The sequence below is a fragment of the Lampetra planeri genome, chromosome 41, assembly GCF_965212315.1.
Source record: "Lampetra planeri chromosome 41, kcLamPlan1.2.h2, whole genome shotgun sequence".
Classification (NCBI taxonomy): Eukaryota; Metazoa; Chordata; class Hyperoartia; order Petromyzontiformes; family Petromyzontidae; genus Lampetra; species Lampetra planeri.
In genome coordinates this window covers 2,544,530-2,560,371 of record NC_136147.1, presented here as the reverse complement: position 1 = coordinate 2,560,371, position 15,842 = coordinate 2,544,530, and the positions used below count along the sequence as shown (strand labels likewise).

The window sequence follows — 15,842 nt, the reverse complement described above, 5'->3', positions numbered from 1 at the left end:
AACTCAACCCCCCCCCCTGCCGTGCTCCCATTGTAGTCGATGGGACCAGATCAGTCATTGAAACTTGTCGGTACCACCTGACGTGGCATCATAACTTCAGAGATTCCAATGGATTTACGTGGCCCAACACAGCGATGTAGATAACCATGTATAATGAGCTGCTTAGCAAATAACTGTAAATACATCGGCACTGCTAAAATTTGTCAATATCTGCTCTGGCCCATGGACTACCGGACAACCCTCCCACACCTCACGCCGTTTTAATTTTCCTGCTCTAAGCCAACATGCATCTAAAATTTATAACAATTATGGGCCTAACGAATAACACTCACCAAACACGACCACCACAGACCAGTCCATACCCAGCCACGCGCCGACTGCAAGTCGACAACACACCAGCGCCAACACAGCGCACATGCCACGGCGCCCTCCGACTTGCGCTCCCTCCGCACGGTCCACCCGCCGCTGCTCACCCACACCACCCCGGCGCTGCCCAGCACGACTTTCCGTGCCCGAGTGGAGAGTCAGAGAAGAAGCAACCAAGACTCATACCGTTATAGTTTGTAAATACCCACCGAGGCTGTAGCGTCACGGGGTTTAAAGATTTGTCCACGAAAAGGAAAAAAAAAACCTCTCTTGTTAAGCTCGCCATGATAGCACCAAATGGCATCTATTCCTTACATGATAGCTGGACAATGCAGTGATTTCACTTGTCTGTTACTTTTAAAGTAGGGCTTTGTTTTTATAAACAAAGAAACCTACAGCCCAAGCGCGTACCTGCACGAGCCTGTTTGTTGCATTCTGCTCTGAACCGAGCTTGCCTGGGCTAGTGAAACTGGCCTTTTTTTCCTTGCACAAAATAAAAACACAGACGTCACACCAGGTGCTGTGCTACCCTGCGTCCACCAGTCATAATTCTGCACCCCGTGTGTCGCGGCGCACTTGCATCCGCACGAAGGGCGGCGGGTAGGGGTGTGCGAGTGTGTCGAGCTGAGCTGCTTAGCTCAGACACGGCTCCGCTCGTCACCCATCCAACACAGCGGCTATTCCTCGCCGGTCAGATCAACAGAGGGATTACCTCTGGATCCAACTGTACGGTCCATGTGAGCCAAAAACGACCAAATGATACCAAAAACCTTAGTGGAATTGACGTATTTGTAAAAAAATCCAATTCGTCAATAACACTGTGGCTTTAAAAGAAAAACAATATATACAATAGGTGACGTTTCAGGCAACGGGCGTTCTTTGTAGCACACGAATAGGGGCAGTTGCTCAAAATGTTGCGGATTATACATTTTTTCTTTGGCCAAAATGTGTAGCTTTTGTTGTTGTGTCTGTTCACTGCTGCCAACAGCATCACCAAATAATACGTTAGAGTTATTTGTAAGACCAACATAAGAGAGTTATCCAATAACCTTTTCCCGATGAGTAACCACCATAATTCACTGGTCATTTTGCCACACAACTCTGAACCACTTCCACTTTGCCGAATCACTGACCCACGGATGAGTTTAAAGGCAGAAGCCAATTTTCACTTCCCAAACGGCCGACATGCTTACCTTGTTAAAAACCACGTTAACTCCATCACACTGCAAGCGAGGCAAGTTGTTAGACGACGCAACACTGTTTGCGGCCAGCCTTACGATCCCATCAAGGGGGGGGCAATCCCCCGCCCCCCCATGCCTTTCGGCTATAAAAAGGGTCGGGTTGTATTTTCAAAATAGTTTTGGGTGACGATATGTTCTTTTTCTCTACCCCCAAAATCCTGCAGCGTAACATACACGGCCGTACAAAATAAAATAGAACTCTTTTATCCCCACCACTGTGGCAATGTTCTCTGCTATGCCCGTGTCCTCCGCGCGCGAGTCTGGCTGGAGAGCGTGCCGCTGGCTCACACCGCTGGCTCCTCAAAACGCACCAACACCCTCGCGCCTCTCCTCCTCAACACATCTTCAGAGGCGCCGTCACTCATCACGCCACGCTACCCCCTACCCCTCCCCGAGAACTCCCCTCCTGAACCCTAGCCTCCCTTCCCACCTCTATCCCGCACCCCCCCACCCCTGCACCCACCGTCCGCTCCTCCCCCCCCCCTTGACCCTCGTTAGGCGAGAGGTTAATTGCTCTCGAGCTTGGCGAGCTCCTGCACGTAGACGCCGATGCTCTCGCTGTCCGACAGCACAAAGTAGACGGACTTGAGCGATGACGTGGTGGTCGCCACGAAATAGGCGCTCACCGCCTTCAGGATAAGCTGTGCCGCCGTCTGCTTGGGGAAGCCGTTCCTGAGCGAGCGGAGGGGGCAGAAGGAGGAGTGGGGGGGGGGCAGGGAGAGTGCTTAGGGTCTGTGGGAAAAAGCTAGTACGAGTGGTTGCCTGTCTAGTTAGTGAGGGGTAGCGCTAAAAACTAGTGGCCGGTTGGTTATGGTTGGGGCAGTGCTAGTAGTATTAATAGTGCAATTAGTAATGCACCCAATATTTCACAGAAACAAATGGTCGTAACTCTGAGGTACGGAGCCAAGCTCAGTGTCACTTGAAAGCCAGGGGACAGGGGTGGTGGGTTTTTATGTGTCTCTTCAAAGAGTAGGTGGCACATTGAATGCTGCAAATGTGAAGTGGGATGGTTTTCCAGACGGATAGGCTGGTTTTGTGAGTGGTAGTGTTTGGCAAGGAGCAGGGTGAGCACGAGGTTGGCCTCACCTCTCCTCCCCCGTTACCACACATCACCACTTCATCTGTTGTATGCTTTTGTTGTGATGCCGACGTTCACCACGCCACTTCAGGCTACGAGTGAGCATGATGAGATGGAAACGTGTGAAGGAAAAGAGTTGTTGTGGGGGGGCGGGGGGGGGGGGGGCCCTCACCGGCCCGTGGCGATGGCAGGGAAGGCCACGGACTTGAGCTTCTTGTCGTCGGCCAGAAGGAGGCAGTTCTTCACGGCCTTCTCCAGCTGCTCCTCACACTTGTCGGAGCCCCACTGCGGCGCGTGGCTGTGAATTACGAACTTCACCGAGAGACCGGCACCCACGCTGGCCGCCGCTGCACACACGTACACAAAGATAAAGATCCCCATGCAGCCCTTCAAGGTTAAATGCCGCTCGTGATCACATGTTCATGCCAGGGCATCTCGGAGCCCTTTATACATGACATGAAAGTGCAGTTGGGTGTGCAGAAATTGAAAAGATGAAACACTACCCAGCCCACAAGCTGGCATTAGTCTGCTAGTAATTTGTGATGATTGCTGTGTGTAATTCCAATTGTGTAATTTGCAGTGTAATTTTTAAGAATTTGGCACATTTTGGATCATGATTCTGGCACGCAATGGCCTATTCATTTTAATGACGTGAAGGGATATTTAACAATCAATTTGAAGCAGATGGCGCGTTCATATATTGTGGTTATTACACCCGCAGTCATCACCAGGGTGGTCTGCCAGTTGAATCGTGCCGCTCTCAAATAAGTGGAATACGCACTACCACCGAGTCACATCACCACTGGACCTACGAATGCCACCACGGTACACATGGGGTTGGTGTTGTGGTCAGCACCAAGTCAGGCCACCTTTGTCGATTTGCTAGAGGTACAGGACCATTTCAGTTAAAAATGACTGGTGTTTGCTCTGAACGGGAATCAAACTCGGGTCGCCAGTTTGCAGCGCAGTGCACTCATCACCGAGCCACCACTCCCCACGCCCACAGGTACGTACACAAACAAGTACACAAAAACACACGCACAGCACCGTTAATAACACATTGCCAAGACCCTTACAGCCTGAAACTTCATTCCACATGGCCAATGGCCACATAACGGCCACCAAATTGAAACTGACCGCAAGTGACATTTAAACATCACTACATTTCGACATTCTCCATCAGTTACACCAAGAGGGAACTACAGGTCAAAGTCACCGACACACCGCTAAATCTGGCCATCGTTCTCATCCCTTTGCTGGAGCCTGCGTGAGCAAGCAACACGCTCACCAGCAGCGATGTCAAGCGGCCCGTCGGACTTGCGCAGCTCCTTGATCGACTCCGTGAAGTCCTTCCCACCGGCCTTCTCCAGCGCACTACCTACACCCACCACCGGCACGCACAAAAATACTTGGTAAAACAACAACAATCTGCATTCAGTGGCCTAGAAAGGCCTTCATCCAACAGCGGATTGATAAGGGCTGGTGATGATGAAGTGCTTGTGCAGGCTGTACATGATTGTTATTCCACCATTGGAACCTCATTTGCCATTAAAAAATATGATAATTGTTTTTTTTTTACCCTTCCATCTGGCAACAAAACTGACACCTTTTTTACAAGGAGTCATGTTTGCATAGACCACAATACCTGCAGTCATAATGCAAACAAGAAACATAACTCTGATAATGTGCACTGTCCTTGAAGTTGACTTCAAGGACAGTGCACATTATCCGAGTTTATCAGAGTTATGTTTTTTGTTTGCATTATGACTGCAGGTATTGTGGTCTATGCAAACATGACTCCTTGTAAAAAAGGTGTCAGTTTTGTTGCTAGATGGAAGGGTAAAAAAAAACAATTATCATGATTGTCATTGTTCAGCCCTTTGTATCTCAAAGCGATCAACAACAGGGAAGATGTATAATATAGATCTTTGTTAATCCACCGCTGAAAAGCCTGCTCACACCTTATTGTGAGAGTTGTTTTGATCATACTTCATCACATCGGTCAGTACAGGTTAGCGAAGCTGGGGGTTCCAGATGTTTGCATGTAGGTTGAACTTCTTTCGCACCACGGCCGCAGCTCAGCCAACGGGCGAGTCAACGCCGACTGACCAAACTATGGGCGACTTCGTTCAAGCGTGTGCCACATCGCTCACCGAGGTCATCCTTCAGGTCGATATCGGCCGTGGTGGGGTGCACCACCGCCTCCACACAGATGTTGGCGATGTTGCCGACTTCGCTCTGCGTGAGCGCCAGCTGGGGGCGGCACAAACACACACGACGCACGGCTCGTCACACAGCCAACCAACAGCTAGGACCCATCAGGCAATAATCTGGTAAATCAACTATCCGATCAATTCATCAACCATCGCATCAATCAATCAACCATCCAGTAAATCAACTATCCGCTCAATCAACTATCCGATCCACTTTTGTATCCCCTTTGTTGACTTCATCATCTTACTACACTATGCTCATGCCTTGGATTACAAGGCTCTAATATAAACTCCATCATACAAGGGAGGATTGTTATTCCAAGGTGTTAACTATGTCACACCTTTCAATGAATCTTATTCAAAAAAATTTTTTATACAAATTACCCATATTTTGTGTCTAGAAGCAACAGTTTTTTTTTTATTAATCCGAAAATAGTGATCGCCGAGTATACATAATGCACAAGTGTTGGAGAGGTTTGCGGTTAAAATCCAGCAGACCCCCCCTGGTTAATACTGTGGGTGTATTAACCGCTAAATGCACGTCATCTGCTTCACAGTGGACATAAAAAAATCCCTGACGTCTTCGAAACGAGAAGGCCATTGTGTGTGCCATTGTCAGACCAAATTAGAAAAATTACTCCTTTGGGATGAGCGGCACAGAGCTGCAACGGGGGGGGGGGGGGGGGGGGGTCCCTCTTCAAACGGTTGACATGACATGGAAGGCACTTTGAGATGCCGAGGCATTCAAGCGAGCGCCATATAATTGAAAATAATATTAATATATAATATTACTTTGATACTGGCAAAAAGGTCCCGTCAAAAGCATATTATTACTATGTGAATACAAAGACGTTTACCGCATCGCGCGCTTTCAGATGTGCTTCTGCAGACGTCTAAAACGCACTTCCTTCCGATATTCGGAAGCCACTGGAGCCACGCACTTTTAATCTAAAACTCTTTAGAGCTGCTTTTAGTGTTTAGTTTGTTGTACTTCCCCGCACCTCCGATTACCACAGTTGGCTACGTATGGTGCGAAAGAAGTGCAACATATATACATACAATAGGCATAGCAAATGAGCAAGTAAAAACCTAAAAGCATCTTCCTATTCCCATTCCAGCATTGGGGCTGTGTCAAATTTCTAATGGCACCGAGTCAGTGCTGGAAGTCTCACATTGGTCTGATGAGGGCGCTAATCTTTACCAGAGGACAAACAGCATTTTTTTGCCCACAAAGGGGTACTCTCAAGTTATAAACTCCGACAAAGTGTGATGGGCCAAGGCGACAGCTGATGACAGGGATTCGAACTCGCAACCTTCCGATCGCTGCCAGGCCGGCCCAGTGGCATTTTGGGCAGATGCAATCGCCAAGCGCGTTATCGATCGCCCGCGCGAAGAGGTGATAAGGCAAAGCAGAGCAGCACCTTCTGTCCCAGGAAGAGGTTCTTGGTGGATAGGATGGTGAAGCCCTCCCCAGGCCCATCTTCAGTGGCACTGTCGTTTGTCGCTTTGTTGCTCTCGGCCGTCTTGTCCTGCGAGAGAACACGTGCGCTCGTTAATAACAATTGTTATAAATAAACAATTACATGTTTCTTCTTGGTTCTTTCGTTAAAGTCACGTAGAAGGGAAGTAATAAAATAATAAAAATAAAACACAATAAAATAATTCTCACGACGTTTCGGCCACAACGCAAGCAGCCGTCCTCAGGTGAAGAATGAAACACCACCAAGCTGAGGACGGCTGCTTGCATTGTGGCCGAAACGTCGTGAGAATTATTTTATTATGTTTTATTTTTATTATTTTATTATTTCCCTTCTACGTGACTTTACCGAAAGAACCAAGAAGATGAATCCCTGCAGTCACGAAAGCTTTAAATCGAAAATTACATGTTTACCCAGGAAAATCATGCCGAGTGCAAAGACTCTTTCAGGAGGGGTCCTAAAGTGTCGTAAATTGATGGTCTCGGTCCAGTCGCCAAATATATTTTACATTATTTCCATACTGAATCATGTTTGCAATAACCACAACACAAGCAGTCAAAATGCAAACAAAAAGAAACAACTCTGATGATGATAATGATATGCACTGTCCTTGAAGTTGATTGGTCCACACCCGAGACAGCTTTTCTTAGCGCCTAGTCTCCATTGGTGTTGGACAAGATGACGCCAAAAGGCGTACAACTCAAAGACAGTGCACTATCAGAGTATTGAGAGCTCGGGGTAAGCATTTACACTATGAGACCTCCTTTACCAGTGGCAAAAATATTAAAAATGTTGGTTTGACCATCATGCGACGAACCTCACTGTCACATGCAGATTGGGTGGGAAATGAGTGGTTTAGAGATCACTTGAAGGGATCCTCTAGAGATAACTCAGTGATATCCACTTCTGTGGGCCGTTCTCCAATACGCGGCATTGGCACTACTTTGTGTCGCATGACGTGATGCCAACAGCACGGTAAGGGTAAAATTGTGGCCAAAAAATATTCCGAGAACTTGTTTTACTTCAACGAAAATCCAGCATCTGAATTATTTACGCAGCCTCAGACTTGGCAAAGCAGGTGATGTTTTGTTTAAGCGGGGAATTGGGGGGCGGAGGGGATACCTTCTCGGCTTGCTTGCCCTTCTTTCCCTTTTTGGGGGTGGATGATGCGGAGGCCGCTGCTGCTGCTGCCGCCTTCTTGGCGGCCGCCGTCTTCTTCGCCGCGGGGGAGGCCTTGGGCTTCTTGGGGGGCGGGGGCAGAATGGCCTCCAGCTTTCCCTTGGCTCCGCGCTTCTTGGTGAGCAGCTCGGGGTGGATGCGGGGCAGCACGCCGCCACTGGCGATCGTCACGCCCCGCAGCAGCTACAAGGGGTGCAACGGCACAGACGCGCGTGGTAAACATACAAGCGCGTGCGAAATCGCATGCACAACCGCGGTGAAATCACACGCAGACACACAGGGCAAAAACACAACCACACACGGCCATGTAAAACGGCAATCGCACAAACAAGCACACACAATCACAGACAACAGATACACTTACACACAACGCATAACCATGTGTAACCGCACAAATGCACGATCGCACACTTACACAAAAACACGTACATAATACCAATAATCGCAAACAGAACTATGCTGCATACCGAAATGCACGCAATAAACACAGGCAACAGTGCACGCAACAACAGCACAATCATACACTACCACACTTCAGTCTGAGTGTGCTAGCAGTGTGTGTGTGACAGCGATGGTCTATTCCAGTGTTCTTCATTGCATGGTCCACGGGCCACTGGCGGCCCCTGGTGGGCTTTCGCGCGGGCCCCTAACGTGTGACCCCCTATAATACACAAATTATTTCGATTTAAAGCTTTCGTGACTGCAGGGATTAATCTTCTTGGTTCTTTCGGTAAAGTCACGTGGAATGGAAATAATAAAGTAATAAAACATAATAAAATCATTCTCACGACGTTTCGGCCACAACGCAAGCAGCCGTCCTCAGGTGGAGAGCAGGTCTGTCGAGTAGACAGTCTGACAGACCTGCTCTCCACCTGAGGACGGCTGCTTGCATTGTGGCCGAAACGTCGTGAGAATTATTTTAGTATGTTTAATTTTTATTATTTTATTATTTCCATTCTACGTGACTTTACCGAAAGAACCAAGAAGATGAATACACAAATGTGAAAACACCCCTTGCAGGCGGTGTGGCGGCCCTCACACTGATATCTTATTGGCAAAAGTGCCCACCCCCCCGCTGAAGATGTGTTAAGGACACCACTCTATTCTGTGAAGTGTGCATAGGGTGGTGTTCTTGTGGAGCGAGCGCTGCTCACCTGGTTGAGCTCCTCGTCGTTGGCCACGGCAAGCAGGATGTGTCGCGGAGTCACGCGCCCCTTTTTATTGTCCCTCGCGGCGTTCCCCGCCAGCTCCAGGATTTCCGCTGCCGGGTTCACCAAATTTACACGAGTCGGTCAAGAGGTGCGAGAGGTCAAGGGCCCTCAGCCAGCATAGCTGAGATCCTGGGTGCTTATCTAGGTATCAGCCACCTGAGATTAAACCGGGTTCTTAAGAGCAATGGGTTGATGGTCTCAGCCCTATAACCAATAAATGCACGCAAAAAAACGGCACGTTCAAATTAGTAATGCACTTCATCGAGCCAAATTCCAGCTCTGGCAATTGGAAATATTAATTTGACTGTTATGCGACAAATATTACTCTTATGCAGCAGGGGTGTTGGGAGAGTGCTGCCCACTGCTATGTGGACCAGAGGGGGCTTAACAGGATCGGAGGTAGCTCCACAATATCCGCTTCCATGAGCCTTCTCCTCTCACGAGAAGGACCGCACTGCCCTGTCAAAGATGAGAACGGCTAATTTGTCTCATTACATTGCACTGTACCAAATATGGAAAATTAGGGATATTTTTTATCCAAAGTGGTTACATGTCTGCTGAAAACTGGTACTGGAACGAAGCTAGTCGAGAGGTTACCGGGCCGAGACCACGGACTCACTGCACTCGTGGATAGGGGCACAATAACGAACTAAACACGAGTTCTGCTTTGAGCACACAACGCAACGTAAGCAAGTAAGCATAAAATTAAATTTCAAGCAAACGTATCACAAACAAACTTGCCTACTATGCCCTAACTCCAGCGTTACCCTGGATCCGAGCCAAAGCTACCTGTGGCACTTGGCCCGACTCCCTTCTCACTTTTAAATGTATGGCAGCCAAGAGGCTACTGGCTGCACCGCTCGGATAATTTTACGCCTGAGCATCCATCCAAAGATACGTTACCACAAAAATTATAAAACCAATCGCTAAGAAAAATACTAACATGCCTTACGAATCAATACCCTAATTTGTACATAATGTACACAACCAAAAAAAGCCACAAACTTTCACCCAAGTGTTTTATGAACAAAAACTACGTATTTTTGTGCTAGTGCAATAAGCATGCGTTAGAATGCAAGAACGTGCATGTAAAAGTGCAGAAACCTAGTGCCCAGTTAGTTTGTACGTGTATCTGTATCTTAGTTTTTCCCTGCAAACATTGATGTGCAGTCAAATCCTGAAATGGAGGCCGCCCATTAATGGCCTGACTTATTAACTTATTAATGAATGGTGTTCACAGTCTCCCCTACCACCACGGCTCTCCAGGAACAGTTGAAGATTCTCTCCCCTCCAATATAGTGTCATACTTCCTCTTACAGCGGACAGGAAAGCAAAGCAAGGGTCATGTGTACAGACTGGTTTGGGGCAGCTTTATAGTGAAGTGTGGCATATAGTAGATCACCACCAGCACAGCAACATCTTCATAAACAGACACACGAGTTTGAGAAAACAATTGGGGGCAGTGCTTGGTAAAGTATGGTCAAGTTACAACAATCCTCAGTGTGTGGGGAGGGGGGGGGGCCTCATCCAGCAGTGGCTCGTGGAAGGGCTGTACATGTACATCGCACATCAACAAATTTGATGCGGTGGATACGTATTGCATGGGTAACAACCCTAATGCTATACATTTTGCGTAGACACCAACATACCTGGAATTATCATGAATTAATACTCTTATGGTTTGGTATTCCTTGTAAATATGTGCAGAAGAGCAACAATCCATCACTAGCTGATTTCATCGATGCATCTCCGTGGTGGACGACCTCTAGGACGTGTTCATCTTTTGGCTGCCACTCTGTCATTAATCTCAACCATGAGCCATCATCTCTTTGAGCAACATGCCGTGCACAAGCAAACTTACTTAACTTGCATCTGTTATCTGGCATGTGGACCACTTTCTGTCTCTGTAATTGCAAGCAAGCACCTCTCTGTGCTCCTTTGAGCACTTTTTGTTCCATTTAATGTATCAATGGCTATGTTTCTTATCTTAATGTCATCGCAGGTTATATATACCAACATTTTATTTCAGCCGCGTCAACGCTGAGGGAGCTATTGACAAACAATATTCTTGACTAGACATTCAAATAACTCCTGGATACTCTTGCCACTTCCGAGTCAATCCTCCCAGTTGCACAAAAAACAGATGTAGGAAGAATTTGGCCCTTCCGAGTGACTACCGAATTTCGAAGTAACATCCTCCTGCTTACCGTAAGATTTTCATGGATCGGTTTGGGCCAATACAGCGGCATTTAAGAAGGGTTTTGATACAATAATTTACTCCCACATAACTCTATAAAGAATAGACAATACGTCCCTATACTATTTCATCTAGATTAGTGAATGGCCCAGACTATTGTCCCCAAATGTGTAGCAATATTGCAGCCGCACGTCCTGCCAACCTAACCCCTAAATTCTAACCCTGGAAATATATTAAATTTCACATTCATTATGTTTATGCACTGTTTTCAATTTCTTCTGTAACGCAGTAGTTTTTGTTGTATTTATATTGTCTTGTTTATGCACCGATTTATTAACTTTATTGTTATATGGCACATAGTTTTTATGCTTTTGTTTTTGTAATTTTGGATAACCAAGAGGTCATCCTTGCAAATGAGACTATCCTGGTCGTGGATTCTCAGCGAGTTAAACAAAAACAAACTTTTTCCAAGAAATAAGTAGCATCGCTTGATATTTATGAAAGTTTAAAATAATTCCAAAACTGAAAAAGACTGCGAACAAGTGCAACCAAAGAGTCTGTGATTTGACGAAAATGTGGTCTCAGATTGGATAAAAAAAATCTTGAGTGAACAGTTGTTACTCCCTTAGTGTATTTAGTCCTTGTCAATCCACTGCTGGATCAGCGCCTGTCCACACCGTGCATTTCATGGGAGATACCTAACCATACTTCACCATGTTGTGTCAGTACGGATAGGTGAAGGTGGGCAGCATGTATGTGCAGTTCAGTACAACAATGGATTTATCTGGACTGCCTTCTGCTGCCCTTGTAACTGCTACTAGGAGCTCATGGAGGTCAAATGGCAAGATAATTCTAGTCCATCCTGAAAATGCTACACGGTGGTACTAAATGTATCCACCCGCAGTGTCTCCGTGCTTATCTCTACTGGCAGTGCTCGGTCATGAACGACATTTCCTCATTCCCATAACTAGGATCAGTCCACAGCCAGTTGCAGGCGCCTGCCCACAAACCATTATTCATTTTATCAACAAATAACATCTTACCAATGACACCTGGCTACCCATTAGCATTTGTTTAAAACCCCTGATCTTGTTTGTCAGAGCCAGAAGGTTGAAACCGATTCAAAGTTTACTTACTGCAAGTCTGCAAAACCAATAGGCCAGTGATTTAAAACACTGTGTAGACACGGAACGGAACTTTGCCAATTTACAGTTCATTGACAAAAAATATCTCGTGACACGACCGTGGGACGATGTTTACATCCGTTCATGGTACTTGGCCACATACGGAAACTCCACATTCCCATGGCAGGAGCCAGCGAATCCACAAAACCCACTTGCAAACGTCTCATAATCCAGTACTTATTTTCGCCAAACTTCCTACTCACTCACCAACAAAACGTAATCACATCGCCACCTGACCGACGATACTAGGTTCTGCCACGGCAACATCATGGATTTAGAAAGAGCCAGTGCTTCAAGAAACTGAGTTTCATCATCTTAAACCCTCGGGTAAACGAAGACGCAACAGCCCCGGCAGGTATTGCTAATATGCTTTAAGTTGGCGAGGGAGGCTACATTAAGAAGGTTTGGGCACGTGTTGAGAAGCAAATGTACTTGTAAAGATGATACAATAAGCTGGGCTACGCAGAGCGGAGGACCCATAGACTCACACAAGAGACAAACACTGTAGCTCAGGGGGCCTGTGGACGCCGGTGCTGGGCAGGAGCACAGGAAGATTTAAGGGGAGATGGAAGGACGCGGTGGAACGAGATGTTAAGGAAGTTGATGTGAATAGAGGGCATTTGGCTAACAAGATGTCTCCATGTAAGTCTATATATATATCCGTGTAAACACAGGGGCCTAAATATATAGTGCAAGGGTGTTTATGCAAGTGTACGGCTGAGTGAGTTTCTACGAGAGTCTAGGGGCTGTGTCTCAAAGGTTCACATGCAAGTGTTTGCACATTGATGAGTCTATGCAAGTCTATGTGCTATGGGGGGGGGGAGGGGCTCTCATTGCAGTCCAAGTGTGCGCCTCACACAACTCATCCGCACCGTCCACGCAGAGTAGTAAGGGGAGGGGAGGGGAGGGGGGGAACAAAACGCCAAGCGGCCGGCAACAAGCAGCACCGCCCGCTCGGAGGCTGGCAACCGACCACGTGCGTCTCACCCGTGAGGTACTCGATGACGGCGGCCATGTAGACGGGCGCGCCCATACCGATTCGGTACTTGTGGGTTCCCTTCTTAAGGTACCGCAGCATCCGCCCCACGGGGAAGATGACCCCGGCGCGCGACGAGCGCGACAGCTTGGTCATCTTCTTCTTACCCCCTCGCGCCGACATGATGGCTGATTGCGGCGTGCGTCTTCTCGCTTAAAACCGAAACGTTGCAAGGTGGCGAACGGCTGCGCAAAAACAACAAAAGTGCACACACGTGGAGGTAAGATACGGAGTGGGTAGTAGTAGTGGTGGTGGCGGCGTGGAGAAAAATGTGGTTAGTCAATGATTATCGCTGTTTTTAGTTGCGATTGTATTGTTTGTTGTTGTTGTTGTGTGGGCGAGTGGAGGCGACCACGGGGTTGGTGGTGGTGGGGGGGGGAGGAAAAAGCGCGGGGAAAACCTCGCTGCCTCGCACGGCCTCAGTGCGCATGCGCGGCGTTTTAAACTCAAGCGCTTCCCCATTGGTCCACACTCGCCGTGCAATGCGCGCGCCTCGCTCTCGTTGGTCCGCAGCGAGCACGTGACGCGGCGCTCGGCCAACGGGGGGGGGGGGGCACCATGGCCTCGTTAACGACCGCGGAGCGCAGGAAACGAGCAGGAAGCGCTTCCGGGTCATAGGGTCATGCCAGACAAAGCGAGGGGGTGCGAGGGGGTTAGAGGGAGGGGGGGGGTGCGAGGGGAGGAGATGCGGGGGGGCGAAGGGAGGGGTGCCAGGGGAGATAGGGGGGGGGGGTGGTTGCGAGGGGGTGGGGTGCGCGGGGAGGGGGTGCGCGGGGTGGGGGTGCGCGGGGGTGGGGGTGCGCGGGGTGGGGGTGCGAGGGGTGGGGGTGCGCGGGGAGGAGGTGGGGGGTGCGTGGGGAGGAGATAAGGGGGTCTGGGTGGGGGTACGAGGGGAGGGGGTACGAGGGGAGGGGGTTGAGGGGGTGGGGGTGCGAGGGGAGGGGGTGCGAGGGGAGGGGGTGGGGGGGTGCGAGGTGGGGGGGTGCGAGGGGGTGGGGGGGTGCGAGGGGAGGGGGTGGGGGGGTGCGAGGTGGGGGGGTGCGAGGGGGTGGGGGGGGGTGCGAGGGGAGGGGGTGGGGGGGGTGCGAGGGGAGGGGGTGGGGGGGTGCGAGGGGGGGGGTGGTGCGAGGGGGGGGGTGCGAGGGGGGGGGGGTGCGAGGGGAGTGGGTGGGGTTGCGAGGGAAGGGGGGTACAGAGCAGAGCGCGTCGCGGGGCCACGACTCGCGCGCGCCGCGGCTCCGCAGTCACCCGCGGCGGCCTTGCGATGCTCGCTCGACGCGGGCGGCGATTCTAGGAAAGGCGCGCTAGGCCGCGGCGCGACCTCAAGCCTCCCCCGCGCCGGGCCGACACGCGGCGTGCCCCAAACTCCGCGCGGGTGCAGAGGGAGGAGGGAGAGGAGGGGGAGGGGGTGGGGGGGCGGCTGCGGGCGCGCGCCGTGGCCCCCGCGGGTGGACGAATGCAAAGGAAGCGGAGGGCGTTGAGCAAAGTGCGCGCGCGGAGGAGGAGGAGGGGGGGGGGCGGTGGAGGAGGACGAGGGGAGGGGTGTAGCCGGGTCGCCACCACCTTCCCTCTGCTCCCCCCCAGTCCTTACCCGCTGCTGCTGCTGCCGCCGCTGCTGCTGCTGGTGCCGATCGCGGGGGGGAGGGGGGCGAGCGAGCCGAATGGCGCCGCACGACTGTTCACTCGTTTACATCTCCCAGTGCGCATGGGCAAGCGCGAGCGCCCCATTGGCCAGCGCCGGCGTCACGTGCCAAGGTGGGGGGGGGGGGTTGGGCTCAGGGCGATCGCGCCCGAGGTCCGCCCCCGTTGAACCAATGGGAGAGCGCGAGCGGCGCCGATCCGTAGTGGGGAATGTGGAAGGGGGGCGGGGGAAATAAGGGGCGGGGCATTGAGGGGCGGGGGAGGGCTCAGCAAGTTCAGTGCCTGGCCAGAGGGCTTCGTGGTAACAGACCGTGTGTGTTGTGCTTGATGGAGCCAGTGCCTGGCTCGAGGGCTTCGTGGTCACAGACTCACAACCTCCACCCTCCGTGTGTGTTGTGCTTGATGAAGCCAGTGCCTGGTCAAAGGGCTTCGTGGTCACAGACTCACAACCTCCATCCTCCCGTGTGTGTCGTGCTTGATGGAGCCAGTGCCTGGCTAGAGGGCTTCGTGGTCACAGGCTCACAACCTCCACCCTCTGTGTGTGTCGTGCTTGATGGAGCCAGTGCCTGACCAGAGAGCTTCGTGGTCACAGGCTCACAACCTCCACCCTCCGTGTGTGTTGTGCTTGATGGAGCCAGTGCCTGACCAGAGGGCTTCGTGGTCACAGGCTCACAACCTCCACCCTCCGTGTGTGTTGTGCTTGATGGAGCCAGTGCCTGACCAGAGGGCTTCGTGGTCACAGGCTCACAACCTCCACCCTCCGTGTGTGTTGTGCTTGATGGAGCCAGTGCCTGACCAGAGGGCTTCGTGGTCACAGGCTCACACCTCCACCCTCCGTGTGTGTTGTGCTTGATGGAGCCAGTGCCTGACCAGAGGGCTTCGTGGTCACAGGCTCACAACCTCCACCCTCCGTGTGTGTCGTGCTTGATGGAGCCAGTGCCTGACCAGAGAGCTTCGTGGTCACAGGCTCACAACCTCCACCCTCCGTGTGTGTTGTGCTTGATGGAGCCAGTGCCTG

General features: G+C 50.7%; 1 protein-coding gene across 2 annotated transcripts; it reads right to left on the bottom strand.

Moving 5' to 3' along the window:
• Positions 1-2,069: 2,069 nt before the first annotated feature.
• LOC144732072 (core histone macro-H2A.1-like) lies at positions 2,070-14,888 on the bottom strand. 2 transcript variants are annotated; one of them, XM_078613322.1, is made up of 9 exons: positions 14,775-14,888; positions 13,135-13,368; positions 8,710-8,816; positions 7,499-7,738; positions 6,320-6,427; positions 4,839-4,938; positions 3,974-4,063; positions 2,858-3,032; positions 2,070-2,279 (listed from the first exon to the last, which is right to left on the bottom strand). In XM_078613322.1, exons 2-9 carry the CDS (start codon positions 13,304-13,306, stop codon positions 2,114-2,116), a joined length of 1,158 nt encoding a protein of 385 aa, XP_078469448.1. In that variant the 5' UTR covers positions 13,307-13,368; positions 14,775-14,888; the 3' UTR covers positions 2,070-2,113. The 2 variants fall into 2 exon arrangements, with proteins under 2 accessions (XP_078469448.1, XP_078469449.1); XM_078613323.1 differs by lacking the exon at positions 14,775-14,888 and adding an exon at positions 14,432-14,450.
• Positions 14,889-15,842: the final 954 nt, after the last annotated feature.